Genomic DNA, 16,847 nt, shown 5'->3' with positions numbered 1-16,847 from the left:
AGATATATTGTATATATTTTTTTAAGCAGACATTGGATATCCCTTTGAGCATGGTGAAGTTATTAATTACACTTTGGATGGTGTATAAACACACCCACTCACTACAAAGATACAGGCATCCTTCCTAACTCAGTTGCCAGAGAAGAAGGAAACCTCTCAGGGATTTAACCATGAGGCCAATGGTGACGTTAAAACAGTTAAAGACTTTAATGGCTGTGATAGGAAAACACTGAGGATGAATCAACAACATTGTAGTTACATCAAAATGCTAACCCAATTGAGAGATTGAAAAGAAGGAAGCCTGTAAAGAATACAAATATTCCAAAACATGCGTCCTGTTTGCAACAAGGCACTAAAGTACACTGAACAAAAATATAAAACATTACATGCATCAATTTCAAAGATTTTACTGAGTTACAGTTCATTTTTGAAAATCTGTCAACTGAAATAAATAAATTTGGCCCTAATCTATGGATTTCACATGACTGGGAATACAGATATGCATCTGTTAGTCACAGATACCTTAAAAAAAGTTAAGGGTGTGAATCAGAAAACTAGTCGGTATCTGGTATGACCACCACTTACATCATGCAGCACGACACACCTCCTTCGCATAGAGTTGATCAGGCTGTTGATTTTTTTCCCTGTGGAATGTTTTCCCACTCCTCTTTAATGGCTGTGCAAAGTTGCTGGATATTGGCGGGAACTGGAACATGCTGTCGTACACCTTGATCCAGAACATTACTAACATGCTCAAAGGGTGACAAGTCTAGTGAGTATGCAGACCATGGAAGATTTTTTCATTTTCAGATTCCAGGAATTGTGTACAGTTCCTTGCGACATGGGGCTGGGAATTATCATGCTGAAATATGAGTTGATGGCGGAGGAGGAACGGCACGACAATGAGCCTCTGGGTGTTGTCACAGTATCTCTGTGCATTCAAATTGCCATCAATAAAATGCAATTGTGTTCGTTGTCTGTAGCATCAAGGCAAAGGGTGTCTACTTTGAAGAATCTAAAATTTTGCCTGCCCATACCATAACCCAGCAAACCCACACAATGCCATACCCGGTACACAATACCTGCCCGGTACAGTTGAAACTGGGATTTATCTGTAAAGAGAACACTTCTCAAGCGTGCCAGTGGCCATCTAAGGTGAGCATTTGTCAACTGCAGTCATGAAAAGACCCTGGTGTGGACGACAAGCACGCTGATGTACCTGTGTAATGATCATGCTGTTTAATCAGCTTCTAGATATGCCACACCTCTCAGGTGGATGGATTAGCTTGGCAAAGGAGAAATACTCACTAACAGAAATATTACTTTTTGTGTGTAAGGAACATTTCTGAGATTTCTGGTTTATGGTTTTATTTCATTTCTGGTTTATTTCAGCTCATGAAACATGGGACCAACACTTTCCATGTTGCATTCATATTTTTGTTCAGTGTAACACTGCAAAACATTTGGCAAAGCATTTCACTTTTTGTCCTGAATAGAAATTGTCATGTTTGGGGAAAATCCAATATAACACATTACTGAGTAGCACTCTCCATATTTTCAAGCATGGTGGTGGCCGCATCATATTATGGGTATGCTTGTAATCGTGAAGAACAGCTGAGGTTTTCAGGATAAAAAAGAAACAGAATGGAGCTAAGCACAGCCAAAATCCTAGAAGAAAACCTGGTACAGACTACTTTCCACCAGACACTGGGAAATAAAAAACATGTTTTCACTGTCATTATGGGGTAGTATCTGTAGAGGAGTGAGAAAAACATATATATAGGAGTATGAATACTTTCTGAAGGTACTGCATTTAAATGGGAACCATCACTTTTTGGATTACATGAAATGGTCATTACCAAAACATAAAGCAGTTACACAACTATTTTGAATAAGTTGCTACTGAAGGGCCATTAGCCACAGTTCTAGAGTAAAAAAGGGGACATGCAGGATTCTATCCTTGCACCTTACACTTTTGAATTGTATCTGACCATTATTTTTGTTGTTGGATGAACTACCACACACTAAGATACTGACAGAACGGCAAAACCTCCAATGACATGATATGTGTCGGTCACGAAGACCTTTCTCAAGGCCATGACCAAAATGTTGGATGTTAGCAAATGTTACACAACTGTTTTGAATACTGTGCTACTATAGGACCATTAGCCAGGGAATTCGATTGGCTAAAACCTTGACTCCTCATAAAAGGAACAGTCAAATAAGGAGGGGGCAGGTTTCCAATAAGTAAATAACTCTCCATCCATTATAAAAGCAGCCACAACTCCTTCATCCTCCTCAGAGCATCCAGTGAATATTGAGGATCACTTCTTGTCGTGAAGCCATCGCGATGAAGTGGAGTCCAGTTTGCCTCATGGCAGTGGCCATGCTTATCGGTCTATGTGACGCTCAATACGTGAGAGGACAGAATTCTCTACCGACGTGGCCTTCCCAACTGCTTCCTCAGGAGCCTGCTCAACTCCTTCCTCAGACGCCTGTCCAACCCCTTCTTCAGAAGCCTACCCAACCCCTTCCTCAGCGGACTACCCAACCCCTTCCTCAGTGGCCTGCCCAACCCCTTCCTCAGAGGTCTACCCAACCCCTTCCTCAGAGGCCTACCCAACCCCTTCCTCAGCGGACTACCCAACCCCTTCCTCAGTGGCCTGCCCAACCCCTTCCTCAGAGGCCTACCCAACCCCTTCCTCAGAGGCCTACCCAACCCCTTCCTCTGTGGCCTACCCAACCCCTTCCTCAGCGGACTACCCAACCCCTTCCTCAGTGGCCTGCCCAACCCCTTCCTCAGAGGCCTACCCAACGCCTTCCTCAGAGGCCTACCCAACCCCTTCCTCTGTGGCCTGCCCAACCCATTCTTCCGTGGCCTACCCAACGCCTTCCTCAGAGGCCTACCCAACCCCTTCCTCTGTGGCCTGCCCAACCCATTCTTCCGTGGCCTACCCAACCCCTTCCTCAGAAGCCTGCCCAACCCCTTCCTCTGTGGCCTGCCCAACCTCTTCCTCAGTGGACTACCCAACCCCTTCCTCAGCGGACTACCCAACCCCTTCCTCAGTGGCCTTCCCAACCCCTTCCTCAGAGGCCTACCCAACCCATTCCTCAGAGGCCTACCCAACCTCTTCCTCAGCGGCCTACCCAACCCCTTCCTCCATGGCCTGTCCAACCCCTTCCTCAGCGAACTACCCAACCCCTTCCTCAGCGGCCTACCCAACCCCTTCCTCAGTGGCCTACCCAACCCCTTCCTCAGTGGCCTGCCCAACCCCTTCCTCAGCGAACTACCCAACCCCTTCCTCCTTGGCCTGCCCATCCCCTTCCTCAGCGGACTACCCAACCCCTTCCTCAGCGGCCTACCCAACCCCTCCCTCAGCGGCCTGCCCAACCCCTTCCTCAGCAGCCTACCCAACCCCTTCCTCAGCGGCCTACCCAACCCCTTCCTCATTGGCCTACCCAACCCCTTCCTCCATGGCCTGCCCAACCCCTTACTCAGATGCCTGCCCAACCCCTTCCTCAGTGGCCTGCCCAAACCCTTCCTCAGAGGCCTACCCAACCTCTTCCTCAGAGGCCTGCCCAAACCCTTCCCCAGAGGCCTGCCCAACCACTCCCCGAGAGGCCAGCACAACCCCTTACTCAGAGGCCTTCCCAACACCTTCCTCAGAGGCCCGACCAACCCCTTCCTCAGTGGACCGACCAACCCCTTCCTCAGAGGCCTGCCCAACCCCTTCCTCAGAGGCCTGCCCAACCCTCTCCTCAGTGGCCAGCCCAACCCCTTCCTCAGAGGCCCACCCAAACCCTTCCTCAGTGGCCAGACCATCCCCTTCCTCAGAGGCCCGCCCAACCCCTTCCTCACTGGTCAACCCAACCCCTTCCTCAGTGGCCCACTCAAACTCTTCCTCAGTGGCCCGCCCAGCCCCTTCCTCAGAGGCCCACCCAACCCTTTCCTCAGTGGCCTGCCCAGCCCCTTCCTCAGAGGCCCACCCAACCTTTTCCTCAGTGGCCCGCCCAACCCCGTCCTCAGACGCCTACCCAACTCCTTCCTCAGAAGCCTGCCCAACCACCTCAGGCGCCTAAGTTACCCACTGGCCCGATACACCAAGGCCCAAAGCAGACCTGTGATGTTGAGGGCAATGACAAAGTGCAATGTGGACTTCCTGACATCACTGGTGCCAAATGTGAGGCCATAAACTGCTGTTTCGATGGGCGTATGTGCTTTTATGGGAAAGCAGGTAGGTGTTGGACCATGCTCATTTTAATCTAGAACTCTAAGTTGTAACAGTGTGATTTCAAAGTTTATAGCCAGCTGGGCACATTCCATTTGGATGCAGATGACAAATGATGTAAAAGGAATAATAACACCATCTGCTAGCCGGTTGGGCTATACTGGTAGCAAAGAGCAGCCAGCAGCCATGTGGATGAATGGAGACCAGGCTAAAAGTGTGTTTGTCACCAGAGCAGTTTAGAACACGTTGTGACGTATTCCCAAAAAGATAATACATCGATTTTGGCTAATATGTTAGTTGCCACTAATGTAAACTCTAAGCTGAGCGCCCACCGAGAGAAGTACGAGATTGAACTTCACTCAACTTTCTAGAGCAGTGGTCACCAACCAGTCGATCTACAAGGCCTTACCTGACGATCGGCAAACATTTCTGTAAAAACCCCAACGATAAAGCCTTGTGGCCATTTGATAATTGTTCAGCAGTCTTATGGCTTGCCGGTAGATCTCTTAAGGAGTCTTTTGGTCCTAGACTTCGGTACCGCTTGCCGTGCAGTAGCAGAGAGAACAGTCTATGACTTGGGTGACTGGATTCTTTGACAATTTTTGGGGCCTTCCTCTGACACCGCCTAGTATATAGGTCCTGGATGGCAGGAAGTTTGGCCCCATTGATGTACTGGACCATACACACAACCCTCTGTCGCGCCCTACGGTCAGATGATGCAGAGAGTTTTCATACCAGGCCGTGATTCAATTGTTATGAGTTCAACCAGGCAGAGCTACTGTTTTTATGAGTTAATGTTTAAGTTCTTACTCAGCACTGTCAGCACATTTTAATAAGCCTTAAAAGGCACGTTCTTCCTATTTCCACTCAGTGCTACAACTAGCACAGCAGCAGTAATGAATAAGTAGGAAAGCGTATCGACAGACTATTTCAGTTTCTCTGTTCATAGGAGTAACAACATGAATTTGTGCATGAGGCAGAAATAAGCGTAAGTTGATTTTGACATTCATGCGCTTCACTCCAAAATGGCCAGCATGCATCTTGGTCAGCACGGCCTCCTTCTTCTCCTTGGTAAAAAACACCCTCCTGTGTAGCTGGATATCCTTCCCCCGTAGGTAGTCAAACAAGTTGGAAGAGAAGAGTTATTGAAATACTCAAGTCTAAGTATATTTGCACTGCTGTGTTTCTCTCTCCATCTCTCTGTCTTCCACTTCCCACCTTTCTCTCCCTCTCTCACCATTTGATGGATCAGGTTTAACTGTAAAACACTCGGTTTGTAATTTTGTATTAAATGAACCACTATTCATTACATACGAATACAGAACTTGTTTTTGCGTGGATTCCTCAACTCGGTTAGCTTTAACAGCTAGGATCGCTATTTCTTGTCCCGGAATCGCACTTAACAGAAAGGTTGAAGCCTGCTTGACAGAGACGCTAAGCTGCTAGCCATCAAGCTAACGAAGTTAGTACCAGATGACTTTTGCAATGGAGCCCTCTTTGTCTGGAGAAATAAATTAACGGTTCCAGCGCTGTATCTATTATGCTTTGTTTCGGGACAAACCGGATAACTTGGAGTCCCAATGCAATTGCCAAGGATTATAGGCTTGGCTTGAGATGGCTTCCTTGATCATGCAGGTCGCCAGCCTACGTAAGAAACTGGGGAAAACGCAGTAAGGAATGTTTTCATTTTCGACACCGGTGACTGGACGGCATTTGCGCTTGTTGGATGTATCTCCACTTTGTAGTTTGTCATTATCCGACTGGCCGGTGTTGCCCAGAGCTCTCCCATCTGATAGCGTAGTCGAAGGAGCACAGCATGAGGAAAAAGGCAGTCAACGATGGTCGCATGTTACGAGCAGTGGAAGCCGAAGACAGCGACCTCCCCGCAAAGCCGTCAACACTCCCAACGAGAGGCCTGGAGGGGATACAAATGAATACTTTCGCCGTCCTGGAGCCTGATCTTCCTGCACCTTCATCGCTGGGGGTGCATGTGTCTGCGGCTGCAGTGCCTACTACTACATTTTCAAAGTTGGATCGAGCAGGGCTTTTCCATCTGTCGAAGGCCTGAATCCTGTGAAGTGTGGGGGTGGGTGGATTTCCACGTTCTTCTCGCCAGCCGTGATTTTGGGCAGCTCCATGATAATAATTGTGACCGTTCCTGATGCAAAAACAATGTCCTATCCAGGAGCGAGCGTAAATGACATTACTAAGCTGCTCCCGAATGTACTAGGCCAGGACATGGAAATCAATTCTATCATAGTCCATGTGGTTTTAATGACATTATGAAGGGCAACTCTGAACAGTTGAAACTGGATTTTAAAGAGCTGATTGACTCTCTGCTTGACACTAACAAAAGACCCATCATATCTGGCTGTGTGCCCTCTGAATCGTGGCATTGAACGCTTTAGCAGAATTCTTTCTCTTCACAACTGGCTATGTGATTATTGCAGCTCAATGGAGGTAACTTTTGTTTACAATTTCGATACCTTTTGAAAACAAAACACATTTTATAAGGATGGGATCCACAAATTTTTGGGATTCCTGGATCCTGTCACAGCATTATAAGACTGCGTTGAGACAATGACTTACCAATTACCCAAGCCCAGCTCAGCTAATCACTACCATTGTGACGCAGAGTTGTCATAATGCTTCAGCAAATGTACCCTACACCAGGGGTGTTGGTAGAAACAATATAAGTAACAATTTGTCTCTCTAACTGCTCTGAATGCCTCTGCTGATCCTACTGCAGTAATCATGTGCCTACTGTTAGGTTCTAATTATCAGAGAAAGAACTCAACAGATACTATGAAAGCTTAAACCAAGTTTATTCTTCCCAAAGGATTGAACAGCTGAATTGACCAAAACTTGTTCACAATAGTGGTGGTACAGTGCCTTGCGAAAGTATTCGGCCCCCTTGAACTTTGCGACCTTTTGCCACATTTCAGGCTTCAAACATAAAGATATAAAACTGTATTTTTTAGGGAAGAATCAACAACAAGTGGGACACAATCATGAAGTGGAACAACATTTATTGGATATTCCAAACTTTTTCTGTCCATAGGACAACAATCAGTCGTATATTGCACAAATCTGGCCTTTATGGAAGAGTGGCAAGAAGAAAGCCATTTCTTAAAGATATCCATAAAAAGTGTTGTTTAAAGTTTGCCACAAGCCACCTGGGAGACACACCAAACATGTGGAAGAAGGTGCTCTGGTCAGATGAAACCAAATTTTACTTTTTGGCAACAATGCAAAATGTTATGTTTGGCGTAAAAGCAACACAGCTCAAGAACCTGAACACACCATCCCCACTGTCAAACATGGTGGTGGCAGCATCATGGTTTGGGCCTGCTTTTCTTCAGCAGGGACAGGGAAGATGGTTAAAATTGATGGGAAGATGGATGGAGCCAAATACAGGACCATTCTGGAAGAAAACCTGATGGAGTCTGCAAAAGACCTGAGACTGGGACGGAGATTTGTCTTCCAACAAGACAATGATCCAAAACATAAAGCAAAATCTACAATGGAATGGTTCAAAAATAAACATATCCAGGTGTTAGAATAGCCAAGTCAAAGTCCAGACCTGAATCCAATCGAGAATCTGTGGAAAGAACTGAAAACTGCTGTTCACAAATGCTCTCCATCCAACCTCACTGAACTCGAGCTGTTTTGCAAGGAGGAATGGGAAAAAATGTCAGTCTCTCGATGTGCAAAACTGATAGAGACATACCCCAAGCGACTTACAGCTGTAATCACAGCAAAAGGTGGCGCTACAAAGTATTAACTTAAGGGGGCTGAATAATTTTGCACGCCCAATTTTTCAGTTTTTGATTTGTTAAAAAAGTTTGAAATATCCAATAAATGTCATTCCACTTCATGATTGTGTCCCACTTGTTGTTGATTCTTCACAAAAAAATACAGTTTTATATCTTTATGTTTGAAGCCTGAAATGTGGCAAAAGGTCGCAAAGTTCAAGGGGGCCGAATACTTTCGCAAGGCACTGTATATGTACCCCACTTTGGGTGGAGTCTCCTTTTCGCTAAACATTGTATCCTTACTGCTAGGCAGGAAACTAAATTATATGGGCAATAAACGGTTCCTCGTTCCTTAACGTGACTGGACCTCACCCCCCTTATCCACTGCTCTCTCCCCTTATAAGTACTGCCACATGCAATCATTTTCCCTGCACTCAGCACATTCCAAGCTTAATTGCACCCACAATAACCCTTCCTTCTACAGAACCATGAACTCCTGGTGTAGACCCTCGACTACGGCACCCCTCATATCTCTAGCGTAACTAATGATTAATATTCAAAGTTTAGAAATCTGAACCCATCAGTCCCTCTTTGAACATTTGATATCATACTGTTGGGTTCGACATTTTGAACATTGAGAAATTAAATATATGATAGAGAAGAAGCATAGAATCAAAGGAGAAAGTTAAGGGTTCCCTTAAGGGAGTAATCAGGGTTTATGTTGAAGTATCTGGTTACCTTCTTCCTGTTGGGCATAAACTGTACGGATTGGAGAGAGGGAGTGTCTTAAGTGGGATATAAATATCTGTATGGGACAAATGTTGAGTTGTCTGATTACAGTTGTACAGAAACTTTAGGAAGAATTCAAATTGGTTAAAGCTTCTCTCGTGTCCGTGGGTTATTTACTTTGAAAAATAAGAACCTAACAGATGGTGAGCTTGCCAGGAGTTCACCACGATTTGTAGTCAAACCAAAAAGAGTCCAGATCAGTGGAGCAGAGCTGGCAACAAACAAGGTAGGCTAGTTCCTATGTCTGTCTCCACTCATTTTGACATATTGGGGAGATGAGATTCGTTGGCTGAACTTATTATGGGATACGGACCTGGAGAACCAAAGTTGAATTCTATTGGCCCATTGTGTAACGACCGGTCGTAGCTTTATAGTAAATGGTAAGGCCCGGAAGGTAAACTCATACAGGCTGTAGGGTAAGTCCTAGGGGGTAAAGTCATGCAACCTGTAGGGTAAGTCCTAGGGGGTAAATCCCTAGTAGGTTGGTTCCTGCTAGTACTGTAAAGTCAATAGTAACTCCCAGTGGGTTAATACCTGTAATTACTATTAATAAAGTGTGAGTCCCGGAAGGTAAGCCTGCGCAGGTTGTTAACCTGCGAAGTTTAAGTCCTAGGGGGTAAATACCCTGCATAAACTCCCTGCATAAACTATAACGGAGTGAGAGCCTAGTTCTAGTAGCCATAAAAGTGAGTGTGTGAATGGAAGGTTAGTTGTGTGCCCTGTTGGGGTGATGAACCATGGCAGATTATGTGGAAATAGGAAGGCAAGTGTGAATAATTTTGGTGATGTGTGTTATCAATAATAGGGATTTTGGAGGAGGTACGGCACAAAGCCATTAAGTCATCCGTATTCTCCAGTAAAAGATTTGCAGATGCTATGGTATCAGTTCTAAAACAAGGTATTAAGTGTTGTGACCAATTAATTATTATCCTGGGAAGTGTGTAGTGCTATCTTAGAAAATAGTTAATAGAAGGTGTGTATTATAGATGGGAGTGAAGAAATCTAAAATACCATGAACACTGTCGGGAGTGTTAGGGAATAATAATTATTGATATGGCGACAAACGGACCCGTTTCTCCCTGTAATATAGAGATAGCGGAATTTAATAAAGCCATGGAGGCGCTAAAATAAGCGCACCAGCATTCTACCAATTCAGCTGGAATATGAAAATGTTTTTGCAAATTAGATCAAATTGGACAACACTTTCCTGCTGACAGAGAATTCAAATCAAATAAAAAATTCAGGGAGGCAATTATGACTTGGCACAAAGACATAAAACCCTAAGCTAGGTACTCATAATATACAGGAGCAGTATCGTCTTATGGTGAGGTAGCCGTGTTGCAAGCACAGCTTCAGATGCAATCATTAGGCAAGTGCAATTTAAGCGTTGGAAAGGATGAAACAGCATCTGTGCCACCAGTAAGTACAGATAGTAGTATAAATCCCACCTACAGTCCCCGCAGCCGGACAATTTTCTCAAGACTTCTGAAATGAAATGCTATTGCATGCTCAACCGGTGTCGCTCATTCAACTGACAAACTTTTAACCTTTTCTCCCCATTAAGCAATGAGTCGGAGTCAGAGGCGGAGCCTTCTCTTTTAGGCTGGACTATAGAATGAGTCAAAATTCACCCAAGGCTGAAAAACAGCAAAAGAACGTTGGCTAAACTGGAACACTAGCGCGAGCCCATAGTAAAGAATGGAATCGATGTTCGCAGAGCCTGTTTTGACTGGAGCGATGCTTAGAATTGAATTTCATCTAAAATGCACAAAGAAATTATCCCTTTTTATTTTATCACTACAATCGGTTCGTCGGACGAAACTGGAAAAAAACAAGATGTGTAGAAAGTCAACACCCGCACCTCGATGGTGTCAACTGTGCTTATGTCTGCGTAATGAGAAAGTTGGGAAAAATGAAAACTTCCGACTATTTCTGGTCGAGTGATCGATGACCAACGAGCTCGCTGCCCAGACTTACATAATTGGAAAGAGGAGATTCTCATGAAAAAAAAGTAAATATACACATTGTGAGATATTTGGCAAAATAGACAGACATGCCTATGTTTCCCTTATTGGAATCAATGGGACGTGTTCCATGAGTAATTTTGTTTACATGTTAACTATAAACAAAGTGAGCAAAGCAGGCATTGTGACGTAAAACAATACGCTGGGAATATAACTTTCGGAAGGCGAGTTGTTGCCACGGAGCTCAATAGAATGAATAGGAGCTGGCAGGATGAAAAATGCCCTAAAATAAGGCCTGTTCTTTTTGTGAATACTTAAACGGCGGCAAGCAGCTGAGAAATATAGTCATATTGTGACACTGGGCTCCACACAGCGGATGGAATGAACTGGTTATCAGAAAAAAAGCGTTCAATTCCATGTGTCCAGCCAACACAGGTCTTGCCTCCACCGGTTACGGGGTCTGAGCCGCTGAAACCTCTTACCATTAGCTCTGACAAATTGAAAACCCTAGTCATTAGTGAGTCCATTACCCATAGTATTAGATTTTTAAATAATCATCCAGCGATCATACACTGTTTACCAAGGGGCAGGTCTACCGACATTAAGGCTAATCTGAAGATGGTACTGGCGAAGGCTAAAACTGGTGAGTATAGGGATATTGTTAACCACGTCGGGACCAACGATGTTAGGATGAAACCGCCAGGTCACCAAGCGCAACATTGATTCAGCGTGTGAATCAGCGAGAAACATGTGCCGAAAAGCTCCCCCCTGACAGAATCCCCCCCCCCTTTCGCGTGAATGCACACACACTCAATTCTTCCTTGCTGCAACTTGCTTGCTAAGTTGAGATTTCTGATCACGTTAGGCTCTGTTTCATTTGATTATTTATGTTGGTTTGAACGCAAAACATTTAGTTTTGATACGTATCTGTATTTCTTTTAGACTTTTACTCAAGTAGTATTTTACTGGGTGACTTTCGGTATCTACTTTTACTCAAGTATGACCGTTGGATACTTTTTCCACCACTGGTTCAGGCCAGGCAGCAGGCTGTTAGCCAGCCTGCCAGCTTAGTGGACTGCCACTAGCACAGTCAGTGTAGTCAGCCCCATTTATTTTTTTTATTAAAAAAACTTTTTTTTAAATGTAAATGTTATTTAACTAGGCAAGTCAGTTAAGAACACATTCTTATTTTCAATGACTGCCTAGGAACGGTGGGTTAACTGCCTCATTCAGGGGCAGAATGACAGATTTTCACCTTGTCAGCTCGGGGGATCCAATCTTGCAACCTTACAGTTAACTAGTCCAATTCAATAACGACCTGCCTCTCTCTCATTGCACTCCACAAGGAGACTGCCTGTTACGCGAATGCAGTAAGCCAAGGTAAGTTGCTAGCTAGCATTAAACTTATCTTATAAAAAACAATCAATCATAATCACTAGTTAACTACACATGGTTGATGATATTACTAGATATTATCTAGCGTGTCCTGCGTTGCATATAATCTGACTGAGTATAGAAGCATACAAGTATCTAAGTATCTGACTGAGCGGTGGTAGGCAGAAGCATGTGCGTAAACATTCATTCAAACAGCACTTTCGTGCATTTTGCCAGCCGCTCTTCATTGTGCATCAAGCATTGGGCTTTTTATGATTTCAAGCCTATCAACTCCCGAGATGAGACTGGTGTAACCGAAGTGAAATGGCTAGGTAGTTAGCGTGCGCTAACAGCGTTTCAAACGCCACTCGCTCTTAGCCTTCAAGTAGTTGTTCCCCTTGCTCTGCATGGGTAACGCTGCGTCGATGGTGGCTGTTGTCGTTGTGTTGCTGGTTTGAGCCCAGGGAGGAGCGAGGAGAGGGACACTGGCAATACTAAAGTGCCTATAAGACCATCCAATAGTCAAAGGTTAATGAAATACAAATGGTATAGAGGGAAATAGTCCTATAATTCCTATAATAACTAGAACCTAAAACTTCTTAACTGGGAATATTGAAGACTCATGTTAAAAGGAACCACCAGCTTTCATATGTTCTCATGTTCTGAGCAAGGAACTGAAACGTTAGTTTTCTTACATAGCACATATTGCACTTTTACTTTCTTCTCCAACACTGTTTTTGCATTATTTAAACCAAATTGAACATGTTTCATTATTTACTTGAGGCTAAATTGATTTTATTGATGTATTATATTAAGTTAAAATTAGTGTTAATTCAGTATTGTTGTAGTTGTCATTATTGGTCCTCCAATAATCGGTATCGGAGTTGAAAAACCATAATCGGCCGACCTCTACCCTAGATACAGTCGCACCCCTAAAAACAAAAAACATTTGGACACATTCATGAAAATCGTCACGGCCTCTAAACCGTCAAGCTGCATACTGGACCCCTATTCCAACTAAACATACTGAAAGAGCTTCTTCCTGTGCTTGGTCCTCATATGTTGAACATAAGAAGTGGCAGTAATAAAGCCAAACCATGACCCGAAAATGCAAAAACTATCGGCCTGTATCGACTCTCCCATTCCTCTCATTTTGAAAAGGCTGTTAAGCAGCAACTCACTGCCTCCCTGAATACATAATGTATAGGAAATGCTTTAGTCTGGTTTTAAACCCCATCATAGCACTGAGACTGCGCTTGCGAAGAAGGAAAATTACCTTTTTAAATGGCTCTGCATCTGTACTTGTGCTCCTAAACCTTAGTGCTGGTTTTGATACCATTGATCACCACATTCTTTTGGAGAGATTGGAAACCCAAATTGGTCTACACCGACAAGTTCTGGCCTGGTTTATATCTTATCTGTCGGAAAGATGTCATTTTGTCTCTGTGGATGGTTTGTCTTCTGACAAATCAACTGTAAATGTCAGTGTTTCTCAAGGTTGCGTTTTAGGACCACTATTGTTTTCACTATATATTTTACCTCTTGGTGATTCCATTCATAAACATAATGTTAACTTTGACTGCTATGCGGACGATACACAGCTGTACATTTCAATGAAACATGGTGAAGCCCCAAAATTGCCTTCCAAGGAAGCCTGTGTTTCAGACATAAGGAAGTGGATGCCTGCATATTTTGTTACTTTTAAACTCTGACAAAATGGATGCTAGTTCAAGAAACAAAGATCTGCTGTTGGATCTGAAAATGAATCATGGTTGTACAGTTATTTCAAAAATAAATAACTCAGAAGGAGTGAACGTCAAGGCACTGGAGCAACGAACTGCCATTTGTTGTCTCTGCCTGGCCGGCTCCCCAATCCACTGGGATTCTCTGCCTCTGACCCTATTATGAGGGCTGAGTCACTGGCTTACTGGTGCTCTTCCATGTCGTTTCTAGGAGGCGTGCGTCAACTTGAGTCAGATGTGATCTTTCTGTCTGGTTTTGCGCCCCCTCGGGCTCGTGCATTGGAGGAGATCTTCTTTGGCTATACTCAAGCTTGTCTCAGGATAGTACGTTGATGGTCTGTTGCTATACCTCTAGTGGTGTGGGGGCTGTGCTTTGGCAAAGTGGGTCGTGTTATATCCTGCCTGGTTGGCCCTGTCCAGGGACCAGTGTCCCCCAACCCACCGCTGGTGGTGTCCTGTGTGAATTTAAGTATGCTCCCTCTAATTCTCTCTCTCTCTCCCTCTCCTCCTGGAGGACCTGAGCCCTAGGATGATGCCTCAGGACTATCTGGCATGATGACTCCTGACTGCCCCCAGTCCACCTGGTCGTGCTGCTGCTCCAGTTTCAACTGTTCTGCCTGCGGCTAGGAAACCCTGACCTGTTCACTAGATGTGCTACCTTGTCCCCTACCTGCTGTTTTCGACTCGCTCTCTACCGCACCTGCTGTCTCGACCGCTGAATGCTCGGCTATGAAAAGCCAACTGACATTTACTCCTGAGGTACTGACCATGCTTACCCTTTACAACCACTGTGATCATCTTGAAGAATAATCTGGCCTTCAATGGCCATGTACTCTTATGATCTCCACCCGGCACAGCCAGAAGAGGACTGGCCAACCCTCAGAGCCTGGTTTCTTCCTAGGTTCTGGCCTTTCTAGGGAGTTTTTCCTATCTATCATGCTTTTACATCTGCATTGCTTGCTGTTTTTGGTTTTAGGCTGGGTTTCTTTATAGCACTTTGACATCTGCTGATGTAAAAAGGGCTTTATAAATACATTTGATTAAAAATTGTAGGTGCTGTGATTTTAAAGTGGAAACGTCTAGGAGCAACAACGGCTCAGCCGTAAAGTGGTAGGCCACATAAGCTCACAGAATGGGACCGCCAAATGCAGATTCATGTAAAAAATCATCTGTCCTCAGTTGCAATACTCACTACAGAGTTCCAAACTGCCTCTGGAAGGAAAATCAGCACAATAACTGTTTGTCGGGAGCTAAATAAAATGGGTTTCTATGGCCGAGCAGGCACTCACAAGCCTAAGATCACCATGCACAACACCAAGCATCGGCTGAAGTGGTGTAAAGCTCATCGCCATTGGACTCTGGAGCAGGTGAAACACATTCTCTGGAGTGATTAATTACACTTCACCACTTTTCAGTCTGATGGACGAATCTGGGTTTTGACAGATGCCAGGAGAACACTACCTGCCACAATACAGTGCCAACTGTAAAGTTTGGTGGATGAGGAATAATGTCTGGTGCTGTTTTCATAGTTCGGGCTTGGACCCTTAGTTCCAGTGATGGGAAATCGTAACGCTACAGCATACAGTGACATTCTAGACAATTCTGTAATTCCAACTTTGTGGCAAAAGTTTGGGGAAGGCCCTTTCCTGTTTCAGCATGACAATGCCCCAGTGCACAAAGCAAGGTCCATACAGAAATGGCTTGCGAGATTTCTGTAAGAACTTGATTGCCTAGAAACCCGTTGAACACCTTTGAGATTAATTGGAATGGCTACTGCGAGCCAGGCCTAATCGCCCAACATCAGTGCCCAACCTCACTAATACCTCGTGCAATGAGTCCCCGCAGCAATGTTCCAACATCTAGTGGAAAGCCTTTCCAGGAGAGTGGAGGCTGTAAATAGGACCAACTCCATTTTAACGCCCATGATTTTGGAATGAGATGTTCAATGAGCAGGTGCCCACATCCTTTTGGACATATCATGTATATCCTAGCTAACCATTGGTAATCTTATTAAATGATGCTATACATCCAAAACAACAGTATCTATTGCTAGACTAGAGATATGACTTAGCTATAGATAATCAGGGGTTGCACATCTAACTAGCTGGAATGAAGCATGGGTATGAAGACATGTAAATATATCCTTTCACAGTTTATAACAGGTTTCCAGCTACCCAGACCTGTCTGATCAGCTTGATAGGGTGCCGTGGTTGTCCAGCTTACACCTGTGCAAATCTGTGTATAGCAATGAAATTAAATATCCAACCAATACCTCAAGCGTCAAGCTGTAGGTCCACCACACACCCAAGGGGTTGTGGGGTCGTGTCCAGAAATAACCCCTAGCCCTACCTCTAGACACTTGTGAAGATCTGAGAGAATTGGACAGCGTAAGCAATAGTGCCAAAATTCCACCAAGCATATCAGAGGGTAAGGTGGAGCTCTCATGTCACGACCCATCAATCCCTTTTAGATCTCCACAAATGTCTAGACTCTGGCCAGTAGGGGTTGTTTCTGGACAGGCCATGGTTATCATGGTACCTCAGTCAGCCAGGCACTGTCAAAATATTAATAGCTGTCAAATACTTGCGTCCTCTGTCTTTGGGAGAATCTCAATTTCATTCCTTGATTCGTTGCATCCTTTCATCTCCTTCTCAAAACGTACATTCCCCAGCAAGAAAACCAAAGTGTCGCTCAAACAGGACTAACAGGGTCACTGACCAACAACCAAAACAACAACAGATGGGGTTTTAGTAGGGATTCTGAAAGACACTCATGGGGTGTTCACTGGAAGTTGATTAGCAACAACAACTGGAAACTAAAAGATACCCATCATGAGCTCCCACTAAACAAAATAAAACTCACACCAATCTTAAAGACAGGGAGAAAAACTAAATGAGGGAAATCAGACAAAGGGATCTTTTCCTAGAACTCAAAATAAGGAGCGCCAAATAAATGTGTTAACTCTCCACATCAATCAAGGCAACAGGCGACCTG

General features: G+C 44.5%; 1 protein-coding gene across 1 annotated transcript in view; it reads left to right on the top strand.

The window, feature by feature from the left end:
* The first annotated feature begins 2,350 nt into the window (after nucleotides 1–2,350).
* The window catches only part of LOC112218978 (zona pellucida sperm-binding protein 4-like), a 39,946-nt gene continuing 25,449 nt past the window's right edge, over nucleotides 2,351–16,847 (top strand). The window contains exons 1-3 of the mRNA XM_042301166.1: nucleotides 2,351–2,448; nucleotides 3,502–3,643; nucleotides 4,103–4,235. Coding sequence (XP_042157100.1) covers nucleotides 2,351–2,448; nucleotides 3,502–3,643; nucleotides 4,103–4,235 — 373 coding nt within the window. The remainder of the gene's footprint in view (nucleotides 2,449–3,501; nucleotides 3,644–4,102; nucleotides 4,236–16,847) is intronic.

The sequence above is a fragment of the Oncorhynchus tshawytscha genome, linkage group LG19, assembly GCF_018296145.1.
Source record: "Oncorhynchus tshawytscha isolate Ot180627B linkage group LG19, Otsh_v2.0, whole genome shotgun sequence".
Taxonomy (NCBI): domain Eukaryota; kingdom Metazoa; phylum Chordata; class Actinopteri; order Salmoniformes; family Salmonidae; genus Oncorhynchus; species Oncorhynchus tshawytscha.
This window is presented reverse-complemented; position numbering and strand designations above follow the sequence as displayed.